The sequence below is a fragment of the Apodemus sylvaticus genome, chromosome 5, assembly GCF_947179515.1.
Source record: "Apodemus sylvaticus chromosome 5, mApoSyl1.1, whole genome shotgun sequence".
Taxonomy (NCBI): Eukaryota; Metazoa; Chordata; class Mammalia; order Rodentia; family Muridae; genus Apodemus; species Apodemus sylvaticus.
Window position 1 is genome coordinate 12807492 of NC_067476.1, and position 15662 is coordinate 12823153.

The window sequence follows — 15662 nt, forward strand, 5'->3', positions numbered from 1 at the left end:
GCCTGGTGCCAGAGCTGTGAGATGTGCAAGCTGCAGGCAGAGGAGGTGTGTGAGGGGGTCTGTGGGGAGTGGCCCTGGGCTCCCCAGTCCTGGTATGCACCTCTCTGTCATCAAGCATCTGGGAAACAGTTAGCTTTGCTACAGAACAGGCCATTCTTCCACACTTGTTAAGGTCCCGATGACTCTCCTGAAATAGTCGTGGTATGGAAGCAGTGTTCTCCAGAGACACTTTTCTTAGACACACATGACCTGCCCCTCGCCCCCTGCCCTGGCTTCTGGAGCACAGCCAGAGCTGGGACTTGGGGCTCCCCCTTCCCAGCAGGAATGTCACCCAGAAATGGACCAATCTGCCTTTCCTTTCACTTCCAAACCTATTAGGGAGCGATCATCGCGAGAGGAATGCACACTGGCAGGAACTACGCCGCTGTGGGGGCTCACCTATTTAGTAACCCAAAGTTGCAGGTTTTAGAAAAGAGAGAGAGATTACCTTTTAAATAACCGATTCATTATGGGACATGAATGGATGTCATGTTCCCGTGTTCGAAATGTCACTCAGCATTAAGGATGTGTGCTGGTAAGTGGCGCTGCTTTCCCCTGCTCCCCTGACAGACAAACACCCCTGTCTGGGGCCCCGGTGATGGGGATGTTTGTGGGCTTCCTGGGCTCTTAGCGAGTCACCTGTATGGCCTCACACCTCATGAATCTTTGTTCTGCAGGGAGGCTGCCCCATTTCTCCTCTCTGGTGAAGTTCCTGCCTCAGGAACACTATCCATTTCCAGGCTGAGCTCAGAAACCACAGACACGGACTCTGGGTGTGCAAGGGGAACAGGCTGTGTCCCTGTTGGACACATACCGCCTGTGAGAACCTGAGGTGAGGACAGGCAGGGACATGGCAGGCAGGGCTGTTTTCCAGTGGGGCCTGCCTTCTGGATGTGGTGAGTGTCCCCCCAAGCTGAGAAAGCAACGCAGTGCACCTCATTAGCTTCCAAACACGCCACTGGCCTTTCTCAAAGTTCCAACGCAAACAAAAGGGAAGGCCAGGTTCTGCGGGGAGGGGACAGCATGGCCAGGGGCTGAGAGGCAGCAGCATGCAGAAAGTGACCACAGGCACAGTTCTGCACTGGCCTATGATGGCTCACATACCTGATATGGCATACAGATTGGAGAGCTGGTACTCATAGTCTGTGCTGGTGTTGTTTCTGCCTCGGAAGGTAGCCGGTAGTGTTAGGGAGATGTGCCTGAGAGAGACGGGAGAAAGGTGGTTACAAGGAGGGTGCTGTGGCCCCTAGCCTCAGAGAGTACATGATGCCATCCATAACTGAACAGCATTCTGGAGTGGCAGAGCAGGCAGGGACAGGCGAAGGATGCAGACCAGGGCAGTAAACCTCCATCTTCTTCCTCAGCCTTAGCCTTCTCAAGAAACCAGCCAACAGCCATTTTCTTCCATCAACAGTCTAACCCATAGCATCAGTACGATCAGCACCTGGGCTGGGAAGAGTGATTTCCACATCCACCACAGGGTGTAAAGGATTTCACTCAGGTAGGAGGCTAGCAACCTCTGACAGTGAGCGTGGCACCTGTTTTTGAGTCACTGTGTCCTGTCCCCCTGGTACGTCCTGACCCACACAGTATATGCTCATGGAAAGCACCTCCCATAGGCCCACGAAGCTGGCTAGGAGCCTGTGACCGGCATGGGGAAGTGAGCTTGAGTCCAGCGCAAGCACCCACTCGCTCAATGCTCACAGCTGCCTTCAGACAACACTGCAAGGAGAACCACGGCGATGGGGAGTCAGGCCCAGCAGGTCTGGGGAGCGCAGGGGCATTGCCAGCTTCCTGGAGGCCTGCCTGCAACTGCCTTGGATGGCTCAGTTACCAGTGTGTGGGCTACATCCAGCTATTAGTGCAAAGATCCTGGTGGGGCAATCATCGAATCCCGGCTCACCCTTCAAGGCCTCACCCAGCCGCCTGGATGTTCTCTCTCAGGGCTGAGATGTTCTCAGCGGCAGGACAGATGTCAACTCAACAGCAGGGGCACATGTCAACTCTGTTCCCTATTTGCTAGGACAGTTTCTGTCCCAGGCCAATTCCTGGATGCCTGTTGGCCCAGTCAAGTGTTGGACATAATCCCCTTGGTCTTTCTGCAGCATCAAGGGCTGCTGGCTCAGGCACTGCAGTTCTCTGCAGGGTGTTTCCCAAAAGGACTTGTGGGTGCCAGGCCTCTCTGCCATGGAGAGAAGCGGGTGGGTGAAGGAAGAAAGGAGTGGCCACAGCATCCAGAACTCAGAGAGGGACGGTTTCTGTATACATACATGAGGTGACATGAGGGGCATGGGAGTGTGGACATAAGGGGGCAGACAGAAGCCCAAGTCTTTGAGGGAAGAGCCACTCAGCAGGCAGATGTTAAAGTGAACTCAAGTCCCTACACTTTCGCCACCTCTTCTCTCAGGAAGGAAGCGGAGACCTGGGGCCGAGGACACATCCTCAGGTGAGAGGAACTGAATCTGAGGCAAGTTTCAACTGCAGTTCCCAGTGCCAGACACAGGGTGGCCAGCCTCATACCCAAGGCCTAAGCCTTCCCACAGAAGGTGACTCAGAGAAGAGAGGTCTCTGAAGAGATGGGAATGAGAGCACAGATCCCTGAATCTTCTGGAGGCAATAACTTTATTTAAAGCTATGCTGCCTCAGAACTTGGACCCAGGCTAGAGAGAGAGGTCACTCATGCTGGGTGGCAGTGTCCTGGCCATTGTTCTGAAGCCAGTGATCCCACAGATTCACGATCCCTGCCACAACCTACCATAGCAACCCCAGCAGGCAGCAGTGCACTGTGGGTAAGAGGGCCACGAGCTCACTGGATTCGGGATCCGGTCTCAATGCTAGCACCTGGGAGCTGGGTGGCCTCTGAAGAGACATGTCATCTGTCAGCAGACACAGGTCGTGGTGCAAACAAAACAAGTGTCACAGAACCAGGGGGTGAGCATCAGCCAACCCCTTAAACTGGTACAAGGGTTAATCTTGTCAACTTGATGGGACTTAGAATCTCCATGGAAACAAGTCTCTGGGCATGGCAGGAAGGGAGTTTCCCGGATCAGGCTGAGGTGGGAAGACCTACCTAACTCTGCACAGCAACATCCCACGGCAATGGGGCCCTGTCTGAACAATCGGGAGGAAGCAAGCTTGGCACCCGGGCCATCTTTCTGTGCTTCCTGGCTGTGGACACAATGTGACCAGCTGCCTCAGTCCCTGTCCCCGTGCCTTCTCCACCAGGATAGATTGTATCCTCAGAGTGTGAGCCCAAATAAACCCTTTCTTCCTTGTAGCCATCCGGGCCCTGGCTCCTGAGGGCCTGAGAGAGGAGCCCACGCAAATCCACTGGGGACTTTCCTCTGCCTTAACTGGACCCCATGGATGTGAGGTCTTGTCGGCTAGCCCAGCCCCCACGCCCACATTGGCCAATCCCAGCCTCAGCTTTTTGTGCCCCATCCCAGTGGCTTTCAGATCTCCTCCAGGCCTTTGTGCTTGTTCTGCAGAGGCTGGCTTCTCCAGGCCAGGCTGCCTCACCTAAAGCGGCTTTGACCACCCTAGGTCCATCCCAAGAATTTTCTTTTCTTTTCTCTTCTCTTCTCTTCTCTTCTCTTTTCTTTCTTTCTTTTTTTTTTTTAAAGATTTATTTATTTTATGTGAGTATAATGTCACTCCCTTCAGACACACCAGAAGAGGGCATTGGATCCCATTACAGATGTGGTTGCGGGGAATTGAACTCAGGACCTCTGGAAGAGCAGCCAGTGCTCTTCACAGCTGAGCCATCTCTCCAGCCCCCAAGAATTCTTTTCCAATAGTGCTGCCCACCTTGCTCCCTCTGTGGGGCAGGGTTTGATTTGCATTATGTTTTCTTCTCTCAATCCCCCAGTGCTGAGAACAAAGCCCTCTATAAAGTTGTCTAGGACTTGTTGAATGAACTTGACTTTGACTTGTAATTAGGGATAATTTGGGGAATCTTCCAGCGAGGCTTCCCACTTGCCTCTTTCTCGTCCTCAAGAGTGGGCTGGTTAATGGTTTGGAGAATGTAGCTCCCTCTGATTCAAGGATAACTTTACATACACAGTACACACTCTTCTCATGACACGACTTATAAAGCTACGGACATCAAACACTGGGGGCACAGTTGCAGCCACATACAACTGTGTGCTGAAATAGTTCAAGGCCTTTGTACAAATCTTAGGAAATTGCTAGACAGACCACGCTGGCACCCGCAGCACCCATGAAACCAAGGACAAAAATCTAGTTCTTACATTTGAAACTGAACCTGCCAACCCCAGGCTCCTGCCAAATCCAGGAGAGATCACGGCAGGCCCTGTGCACGGCAGGCCCTGTGCACGGCGGGGTGGGAGGGGCAGACTGTCCCAGGGCTGCTCTGGTCACTTGACTATTCTGAAGCTGGGTCAAGGGCTGCACTGCTTCAGCCACTACTAAGATATCCCAGGAGGTAGCCATGTCTGGTGCCCACTGTGCAACAGAAACAGGGGTCACGTCACGGGCAGACACGGTGACCATAGAGACATCCCCTGACGACCAGGAAAGCTAGAGGGCAGGATACCCTCTCCTTCGGAGTCTGGGGATCATCAGACACCAACAACTGCTACTTGGCTCAGATAACAATGTTTCCAACACCTGGTTGATGGAAAGGCACAGGGCAGCCTCTGAGCCCTACAGAGCCTTTGTCCAGCTTTCCTCCCTCTGGACCTGTCAGGACCAGCCCTGGGCACACAGGCCATAGCTGCAGGGCTGGGGCTGGACGCTGCTTCCGGAGCCATTGCATCAGCATAGAGGGGCTGGCGGTTCTGTAACAGATGAGCATCAGGCCGCTGCCAACAACAACTCCAGCTAAATAGATGCTAAGGGAAATTTCATTCTTGCCCCGAGTCAATATGAGGCACCTTATTCAATTAACATGGCCACTAAGCCTCAGACAGCCCTGTACAAAAGCCCTTCAGTTACACATGACATTTTATTACGTGACAGTAGTTGCCAGCACAATTTATTTCCTTTCATTCTGCCTTTTCCTTGCTAATTTAAATCTGTATTTTCTAGTGTTGATTCCAGGTCTATGTGAATGTTTTAAATGCAACCATCAATCTTTCAGACCCCATGGTCACATAGAAGGGAGATGGTTCTTCTGGGTGGCAGCAGACCCAGCTGTCTCTTCAGACTGTGGGGGACAGCAGTGAAGGGGCAAAGCTGCAGGTGGAGATGGCTGTTGTTTTGTGTTGTGTCCCTGTACATACACGTAAGGGTTTCTCCATTCTGTTCTCCCAGGGTGAAGGTCACTTTCTGAAGCACCAGATTCCAGTGTATGCTTCAGAGACCTAGGGTTCCTGAGACTTCGAGTGGGATGCCAGGTCATAACACTTCCACAATATTGAGCTATTTGACTTTCCTTTTTTTCCTTCCTTCCTTCCTTCCTTCCTTTCTTTCTTTCTTTCTTTTTTTTTTTTTTTGTTGTTGTTGTTTTTTGGATTTGGTTTTTTCGAGACAGGGTTTCTCTGTATAGCCCTGGCTGTCCTGGAACTCACTCTGTAGACCAGGCTGGCCTCGAACTCAGAAATCCACCTGCCTCTGCCTCCCAGAGTGCTGGGATTACAGGTGTGCACCTCCACCGCCCGGCTATTTGACTTTCCTTAAATGGGATATTAAAAAGCATAAGCTAAGCCATGTGAGGTGTCATATACCTCTCTATACTCCTAGCATACAGAAGGCTGAGGCAAGAGGATCACTACGAGCTCCAGGCCAGCCTGGGTTTTATAATATATATGTATATACATATATATTATATGTACACACACACACACACACACACACACGACATCACAAACTACACACAGACCTAGGCAGCTGGCTCAGCGGCTAAGAACAGCGTATGCTCTTGCAGAGGACCTGAGTGTTGTTCCCAGCAGCTGTGTAAGATGGTTTATAACCATCCATAACTCTGACTCCAAGGGCCCACAACATTCTCTTCTGGACTCTACAAGGCATCTGCACTCACCTGTATATATACCACACACAGAAGTACTTGCACACATCATTAAAAAAATAATAAATATTTTTTTAAATGACAATAAATGCTAGACCAGAGAAGACAGGCACAGGGGCCTGTTCAGAATATTTACAACTTAGCAGACAACTCAGCATGGAAGTGGGTACAACTTTGGAACTGACATGTCCCTAAGGAAAATACAAATTCACCGTGGAAAGACTTGATCATGAGTTGGGAGGGGCATGTGAGTTTCTAATGTAGTAAATGCGACGACCCCCTCTACCTTCCAGAGGGAGATATCAGAGATGGACACTGTCAACCCTTGGCGAGGACCAGGGGACCTGTCAGGCAGCTCTGGCAGGAGTACAGCAGCACACCCACATCAGAAAGCAGCTTTAGTCCAGTTTTCAAAAGTTAAATACAGCCACTCAAAACAAGCCAGCCACTCCCAGACTTCTACCCAGAGAAGGAAATGGAAGTGCGTTTCCACACCAAGATTTATTCACAAAAGCACTACAGGCTTTTTGACAATACTAAGGACAGACAGATGTACAGCCCGGTAACTGGAGAGTAACTTGTTATACTTGTTATATTTGTATCAAATTCAGCAATCAAAAAGGGACAGACTACTGACATACAAGATGGGTCAATGTTGGGGAGACTAGATTAAATAAAATATGGCAGATAATAATACACACACTATGATGCCATTTCTAGAATACTCTAGAAAATGCAAACTAATCCAAAGGCTAGACCTAGGAAGGAGGGTGCTTTACAGAGACACACAGTGGGGGCACACTCAAGACCTTGGTTTTGTTGTGTCCCATGTGTGTGCACACACGCACACCGGCAAAGCATATGCGCAGTGTACAATATGCACATCCCACTTCAACAAAGCCTGACCACTCTCCCATCTAGGTAAGAGCAGGTGTAGTGGCTCTTCCTGGTTCCCAGCTTGACTAGACCTGGAATAAACTACAACATTGGAAGCATTGGAAGGCTCACCTGTGATCCTAATCTGGAGGCTGAGAGATACAAGTTTTTGACCTGGATCTTGGCATGGAGCTCTCGAGGCATAGTGGCTATGAATCCCAGAAGATTCAGACAGGGAGATCTCTGAGTTCAAGGTCATCTGGGATTAAAGGTGTGGTGGCACATGCCTCCTAAGCTTGGAATTAACTAGAAGTAGACAGGGTAAACAGACTAGAGCTTATTCATTCTCCCTTGGACCCATGAGGACAGCGAGGGAGGAGGGAAACGGTGTGCTTTAGATGGGACACATGGCTGGCTGGCCTTCTCACGACTACCTGGAAAGTCAGTACAAAATCCCCAAACCTGTGGTAGCCAGGTGCTGAGGCTGCCCAGCCTGCAGAAGTACCTGGGGAGTTCCTCAGGTACCCAGCTAAGCAGGTGGGCACATAGTTTGCTGGAGATTGGACTTGGGTGCCAACTCTGCGCTGCCTATAAGGGTTCACTAAAACCTGAAGACAACACTGTAAGATCACCATAGAAAGTTGTACATACATAGAACGGTGGCCATGGGGGTCAGGGCTGGGAGAGGGCTGAGGAACTGGTGGCAGGGCTGTGTGTGGAGCGGAACCTCAACTGGCACCAACTGGGGCTTTGGGCAGAAAAATGGGGCAGCTTTGATGACCTCCTAACATTGCCAGGGGCAGAACAAGTAGAAGGGACAGATGAGCTGGATACTGTTCTGTAACACAGCTGTTAGGCAGCTCCAAAACAGCATGTCACAGACAGCCCTGAGGGACAGCCTCCTCCTGTGCACAACAGGGCCAGTGCCAACGAGCCTGAAGGATGTTCGGCTCTGGGACATGACTGTGGTGTCATCAGCAGTTACCCTGAGTTGAGGGGAGGGTGATTGCACCCACCACACGCACCTCATGCTTTTCGTTGCTAATGTTCTGAGGAAATGTTGCTTCCCTTCTAGTGGGAAAGTTGACGATGGCAAAGCCGGGGAAGACTCTGAGATGGCACAGGGGACAGCCCCCAGCACGGCACTGCTGTAAAAGAGCTGTCTCATCATCTACACCAAGTGCGTGGGGCTCCTTCAGGCAGTCCAAGGAGGAGGGCTGGAGACAGCAGAAGGACCATTCAAAAGCAATGGCAGCTGAGCTGAAGTGCTGGGGGTGGGGTGGCAAATGGCTAAATGAAATTCCCTTTTATTCCTGCAAACCACCACTGGGAAGAAGTCGGCTGCGATGCACAGCCTCAGCACCAGGTGTGAGGACGTGCTTAATGAACACCACTTAATGAAGAAAAAGGCTCTGAGAAAACACCTGGTGCGAGCAGGGTGCGAGCAGAGCAGGGTGGGGGAGTCGCGGGACGGGCCTTCCCTGCACCTGCTGGCGTTTTAATCAGCACCTTTTGGAGCATCCCTACTACAAGCTGGTCAACGGTGTCAGAAAAAGGTCCCTGGCCAGTGACTACACTCACTGACAGTCTGGGGACCCTTGCTTCTTAAGGACCATATGCTCAGGGGCTGGCTCACCCTGAAGGTAATTAAAATGCATCGTTTTCAGCTGCAAGGACCTGGCCTGCACGAGACCCCTCTCAGACCTCTCAGAATGTTCCTGCTTCCAGGTCCTCCAAAAGAGTCCCAGTGAAGTCAGAGGCTCCTCGTTCTTAGACTGGGTCCTGGGAAACAGAAAGGCGGAATTTCAACAGCCACAGGCCCAACTTGTTTTCTGTTGTGCTCTTGAAGGCCATTCCCAGATGCCACCGCTGTTGGTGGCACGGTTTTTATCGTCTGATATGACATTTTCCCACACCAGCGAAGGCGAGTGTTGTGTGCTTACCACAAAAGTTTTCTGACTGTCCTAGTGAGCAGGGTCCTCCACTGAGAGACAAGTGTTGTTACAGGTGTGCGCACCGGCTGCAGTCTCTTAACAAGGAGCCACAGACTGTCCACCTGGTTTTTTTTTAGGTTGTGTGTGTGTGTTAGTGCTATGGTTAGCATGTGAGAGTCAGTTCTCTCCTAACCGGCTGCAGTCTCTTAACAAGGAGCCACAGACTGTCCACCTGGTTTTTTTTTTAGGTTGTGTGTGTGTGTGTGTGTGTGTGTGTGTGTGTGTGTGTGTGTTAGCATGTGAGAGTCAGTTCTCTCCTAACATGGGTCCAGAGATAGAACTTAGGCTGTCAAGCATGGTGGCAAGCAACCTTGCCCACTGAGCCATCTTACCAGCCCTGCCCATCTGCCTTTAACAGGTCTCCGGCTATGAGCTAACTGTGCTAAGCGCTGAGATGGTTCTAGAAGCCAGAGTGAAGCACGCTCTCCCAGCGGCAGTCTACTGGCCACAAACCGAAACACACATATAAATCTATCACAAAGCGAAAATCTCTAAAACTCAAAGACTAGAGGAGTATAAGGTTTCAGGCTTTGGTTTTAAAATAATAGGGGGTTGGGGACAGCCAACACCTGTCGACAGTTTCCTGCGCGGCCTCACCTAGGAAGGGAGAAATGGCTCAAGCAACAAAACACCAATTCCTGGGTCAAAGTGACAACCCAAAAAATGCCACAGACACAAGCAATGCTGGGTTGAGAGCTGGGTGACAGCGTGGAGTCAGACGGTGGAGAAGGAAGGGCTTTCTGGGGAAGGAATGACAGAGGCTTTGTCCCTGTGGGCTCCTGGAAGCAAGATGGTCTCCACTATTCAAATGCCCTGTAACCATCTCTAAACAACCCAGTAGGGTACACAATGCTCTACAGGTGGGGACACGGTGGTTCAGAGGGGTTAAGAAAGTTGCCTAAGGTCACAGAGCTAAAGAAAATGGCTGGGCTGTCATGGAAACCATGATCTTTCTACCACACCGTGTTACCTTACCAAGGAACTGTAAAGCACAAATTGTCGACTTCTGTCCAAGCCGCCCATTTGGTCAATGCGACTCCAGCCTACCAGCCTATACAACGAGTTCCCTCATGGGCAATCCCCAAGCCCTCACCAGAGCACAACGCACTAGACAAGCCAAAAAACCAAAGCAAAATCTGTCATAGGAAGTCTAAGGAAATCACAACTCCCCGAGTTCCTGCGGCGCAGGTTTTAAGTGTGCGCAGCTCCACGGCATATGGCAAATCAATTACTAGTTTAAATCTTAAAACAAAAACATGGCAAATGCAGCACAGAAATAATCAGGTACAATGGTTCAGCTCAGATTACAGCGGCCACTGGAGTTTTGAATACAATTAATCATCGTTCCAGGCAATGGGAAGCCATATTGACACTTATTCCTAATTTGAATATTTAATTAGGGTGAAGTTCTTCATCAAATTATCGCAGAACTGGGAGAAAGCCTGGAAGACTTACACAATTACCACCTTAACCCCTTCCCAGCTGCTCCCTCCCTGAGAACACTCTGGAGCTCTGCAGGGAGGAGGACGCCTGTTCTGTTCTGCCCTGGGAGCGGGGGAGGGGGAGGCTGGAGCACCAGCTACAACAGGTCTATCCCCATCCCCCATTCAACTCTCACCAGGAGAGAGTGCCTGTATCCCCATCTTAGAGAAGGAGAAACAGAGGCTTGGAGGAGTGCTGAGGCTTGCCCTAGAGGGTCAAGTCAGTCCAGTTACTCATCACCCAGGAGTTCTGACAGCAGTTCCCTCCAGCCAGTTCATCAGCTAATCAGCATGGTCTCTCGGCCCACTCCTAAGATTTTGTGGTCCCCGCTGCAGCCTCTTTGGCATATATTCAGTCTGTAAGCCACGTCCGTGTAAAAGATACACAGACTTGCTTCCTGCGTGCTGTGTGATATGAGAGTTAACATTAGTAATTAAGATAGGAAGGAGAGAGCTCGCATCCGCCTTGGCCAAGCTACCACGGAAGGCAGGTTCATGACAAATTGCTGTCATCAGAACCGCTCAGCCTTGTGAGTCTGTTGTTATTCAGTAAATTCTGACATTGTGAGAAGTTACAAGCTGCTCATCCGTGTTTCTGGCGCAGTGTGCTCACGCACCCACCACATCTGGCTTTCGCGCTGACCTCGGGCCTGTATGTGTGCATGGCGAGCACTTCAAGGGGGCTGAGCGCAGAGCTCAGCCCCCTTGAAAACGCTTCGGTTGGCTTTCATCACATCCCCCTGCCAGGAAGGATCCCACGGCCAAGCGCGTCTTCCCACCACCCTCACTCAGGTTTATATCCTCGTCTGAGCTCCATGGACTCGCCCAGGCACAGCGACAGACTGACGGGGCCACAGTGGCAAATGTCTCCTAACAGATTCCTGCGGCTCATCACCGCCTTTGGAGGACCTCCTACCTCCTCCTATAAAGGCCGCCACATTGTCCCTCTCCCCGCAGCCTCCCCACGCGGCCTCCCGCCGGCATCCGGTCACAGCAGGACACTCCTGGATCTATCAGGCCTGCTCTGAGCAAGTTCATGATGGGAGCAAATGGCATCAGGAACTTTGAAACTTTCCTTTGTATGTTACATTAATCCATATAAGAAAATCTCTTTTAATGAGGAGTGATGTAGTCACAAACTCTCCAGAGCCATAATTAGAGCAAACTAATTGAAGTTGTGTTTTGACACACTTTCCAAATTCACGGGTGCTGGATGACATATTCACAACACTGGTGCCGCACAACCATGGCGACGGCAGAATCATTAGGCTAATAACGCTTATTTGCATTCTTCTCCTGCCGCCAGCTCTCCCTTAAATACTGTTTCTACCACTGCTCCTTTACTGGAACTTTCCACTAGACGGTATTAACAGTAATTATTAGTGCTTTAGTGGAATTTTAATGTTAAGAATAACAGCGCGATTAGCATGCACTGGATGGCGATGCTGTCTCTTAACTGCCACCCGTCTGCAGGTTTGAAGGTGCTCCCTCGACCCCAGCCCCCGGGTGACCAGATGCCATCTTTGCAGCATTTGTGACAACGGCTCAGGGTCCACACCCAGGGAGATCTGAAGTTTGGGTTCCTTATTTATTGTTTCAAATGCTTGATGAGAAAATCTTTTTCTCTCTCCTTCTATCTCTTATAAGAACAACAAAATGCAATCGTTAAATAGAAAATTTTTCCAAGCAGTTAAGAAAAAAAAATCTCAATTTCTAATCCTGTCTTTGGCAATAATACTAATGAGCTCCAGTAGGCTTTGGCCAGGCTCTGTGGCGGCCACCCACCCTCATGGTGATTAAAGGCAGACAGGGGAGAACTCACTTGGGGGTGGGGCTGGGAGTGGGGAGGGTTGGATCTATCAATGTGGAGGCACTGTTTCCCATCAGCAAGGCCAATTTTTTTAACTCAGACAGACACACAGACACACACACAAGACTCAAGAGTTAGAAATAATGGTTATTAATGACATGCTCTTTGAAAGTGACAAATTACTTGTGAAATTTAGAATCTAAGAGGTATGAAGAGTGAACATGATAGGAAATAACAGCCAACAGAGGGCTCCCACTGACTTGGGGCGGAAGGGGCAGGGTCCCCCTGCTTGGGGCACTGGGCTGACTGCCCCTCCCCTACTCCCCCCCCCCCCCCCCGCCACGTTCCTATGGTGACTGAGGGCACATCCCGGGGAGAGGGGAGCATATCCTCATGGCATGTTCATCTTCAGTGGGAAGCTTGAGGTACTTGCTGGGTTGTGGGGCGACAGGGAGCACTGGAAGCCCCGATTCCTTAAGATCCTGGGATTAGCAACAATGATGACAATGATGGCCTCGCTCACCAGCCATGAACATGCATGGAGTGGATAGAGTTCCGCCTATTCAAAGGACTGCAGGATGCTGTCAATCCTCCACTGGGAAGAGCCAAGCAGGGAGAGGACACACTTTCTGGCCAGAGACTCTCTATTCCCTGAAAGCCTGGGAGGTTTCTCTTTCCCAGCTTACAAGGATTGTACCAATCTGCTATATTTCAACTCACAATTCCTTCCAAAAAGTAAAAAAATAAATAAAAAGAATAAGCTCTCAGAGTTGCTGTGGCACTCCAAAATCACTGAATTTGTTCACTACCCTTAGGTTTTATTACACTTGAAACCTGCAATGCCAAAACACCTACCTCTCCTGTGAAAGAAATGAAGAGAAAAGCCAAGCCGGGCCTGGGGCGCCACCCTCCCGTCCCCGATGATCAAGTCTAATCTTATAAACTGAAATATTTAAAGAGTCTCTAAACCTCACTGACCTGACTTCTAAAACCAAGAACACATGGGCACGGCTGGCTTCTCATCTCCTTCCAGCTGACATGGCCGCCTTTCCAGAGCAGGGGGGCCAAGCTGCCTCATAATGAGCTGCATGCGTGAGAGCCCAGAGCAGGCGAGCGGCCAGGCGGTCGGTGCTTGAAGCCCCAGACCCCTGACCAAGAACCCAGGCAACACTTTCTTCCTCCAGCCCCCTCCATCTTACAAGCTGCAGAAAACACCTTGGTTAGCAGAATAAAGCCCTGGCAAAGGAGGGGGTGGGATGTGGGCCATGGCTGGACAGCTGTGTCTGCTCTGGTGCCAGTTCATACCTGCTGGCTATAGGAAACACAGGGGCAAAGGGCTGAAACCCCAGGAGGCTCCTTGCAGGCAAGCAGGGTGTGCTTGAGGGCCCTGGGCTCTCCCGCTGCTTTCTCCTAAAGTCATGAGCTCTCCAAGGTCAGTCTTCTCTCAAAAAAGGGACTGGATTATTTACCCTGTACCTTTGTTGCAAAAATGAAAACACACACACACACACACACACACACACATGCATTTAAGTGTTTACGTGATGCTTAATACAAGATGCTAAAAAACTTGTAGCTGAAATGATAACAAAGGCATTTATTCTAATAATCACTATTAATATCATTCAACTAGAAAGAAAACATATACTGTTCAAGGAGGATATCTGAATTGAATTTTACCCAATCCATGGGCAAAAACCCAAACTAAATAAACTCAAAAGGTTTTCTGAAAGTTACCGAAGGCAACGGATTTTATTAAATATCCAAATTAATAATTGAAACCCTGTCTTGAAACAGAGCAGTCTATCGTGGAGCGAGGCAAGACTTCAGGAAAGAGTGCTGGGGCAACGCTCAGTTTTACTTTGTTTGGCTGCCAGACTTCCCCTGGAGAGCCAGGTGAAATATTCCATAGAGTTACCTGCAAACACACTGTCAGCACCCACTGAGAAAAGGTAAATATTCTCCTCTAAATGGCCAGGCTCTCAAAACCAATCCCAAAGTGAGCTGAGAAATCTGGTCTGACACACAAACAACTATTTCCATAATCCTGAAACAGCCTTTCTCCAAAGCCAGGAGCGGGCAGGTACCCAGGACAGAGGGACGGTGGGCCTCAGAGCGGGCAGGAGCCCAGAGCAGAGAGGCTCCAGACGGTGGGCCTCAAAAAGGACTTGGCATCCACAACCCAGCTTTCAGGACACGCTCCATGCAGAAGCCACACAACTGCCACTGTGAGAAATAAGACACTTGCTATGTCACACAGTCTACAGAGTTCTACCAAATTTGCAAGCAGCAGACACCTTGTTAAAACCTGGTGTGAGAGAATCGTGGTTGCCGTGGCTCAGAGGTGGGAACCATATTGACTAATAGTCAATTCTTCATTAAATAGAAGCCCTGACTTCCTAAGAAGCAGTATTAAAAATTAATATCTAAAAGTGTACTGCTCAGCCTAAAGTCATCACTCATATCTAACAATACCAAACTGCATTCTAATGGAATTTCTCCTTCAAAATTATCCTGACGCCAATACTAAGCTGGGTTTGGCTTCAGAGCTAGCCACAGGCTCTGTCCACGAGCACCTAACTGGGCAGGTGGCACCCACAGTATTCTCATGCCTCCAGAGACAATCCTGCCAAAGCAGGGTCCTGGGGCTGTGCTAAAGGAATGTGACACGGAGACCTTTAGGGATGGACTGTACCGTCTTTGGTCAACAGCTACAGCTCAGTGGCACCAACCCCGCCCCTGTCGTGTGAATTTGGACTGCTGGTGTCATATCCAGCTAGGGGGCCTCTGGAGGCTAAGGCTAACCCTACAGACCTTGGGAAGTCCCTGCCACCCACTTCCCCTCTAGCAGCTGATTTGGAGCCTGGAGAGGCAGCCTGTTTAAGATAGTTGGGTACCAGAGGGCTGTCCCTCAATCAGGCAGAGGTCCAGCTCTTAATAAAAGATCAATAAACTCAACAACCAGGGGCCGTGTAACCACAGGTAGTGGGCACAGGGGGAGCTTGCGAGCTGGCGGGAACTAGCCTATGGGCTGAGACCTGGGCTCTGAGACACCAGCTGTGTGACACTAGGAAAGGCCTAACTTCCTAATCTCCACTTCTCCCCTTGAAGCAGGGCTGGCAGTAGCACCTGCCCACGGAGCTCTTGCTAGGGCATTTGCTGATTGCTCATATGGTCCTGGAGATGGGGCTGGGCAGCCTGGCACTGCGGGGTGGGTTCTGTGCCATCTGCAGCTGATGACTGCATATCTGGCAGATAGAACCACGGGTGAAGCAAGGGTAGGAAAGTGCACGCTGACTTCTAGTTCTACACTAACTCATGTTATACAATCTATAGATACTTTCTGAAGGTATTTCCCAAACACTGGGCACCTGAAACTCAGAAGTCCTGCCCACTCTGTGGCCATATTTCTTCCCAACCACTCTCTGGTGTAGTTGAAAGGTTTCAGCCCACAGGGCCACTGTGCCATCACT

General features: G+C 50.3%; 1 protein-coding gene across 2 annotated transcripts in view; it reads right to left on the reverse strand.

Annotated features, from left to right (window-relative positions):
- Mvb12b (multivesicular body subunit 12B) overlaps positions 1-15662 on the reverse strand; it is a 155949-nt gene that overhangs the window by 71358 nt on the left and 68929 nt on the right. For both annotated transcript variants that reach the window (XM_052182243.1, XM_052182244.1), the window contains exon 7: positions 1144-1238. In XM_052182243.1, the coding sequence (XP_052038203.1) occupies positions 1144-1238 (95 nt within the window). The remainder of the gene's footprint in view (positions 1-1143; positions 1239-15662) is intronic.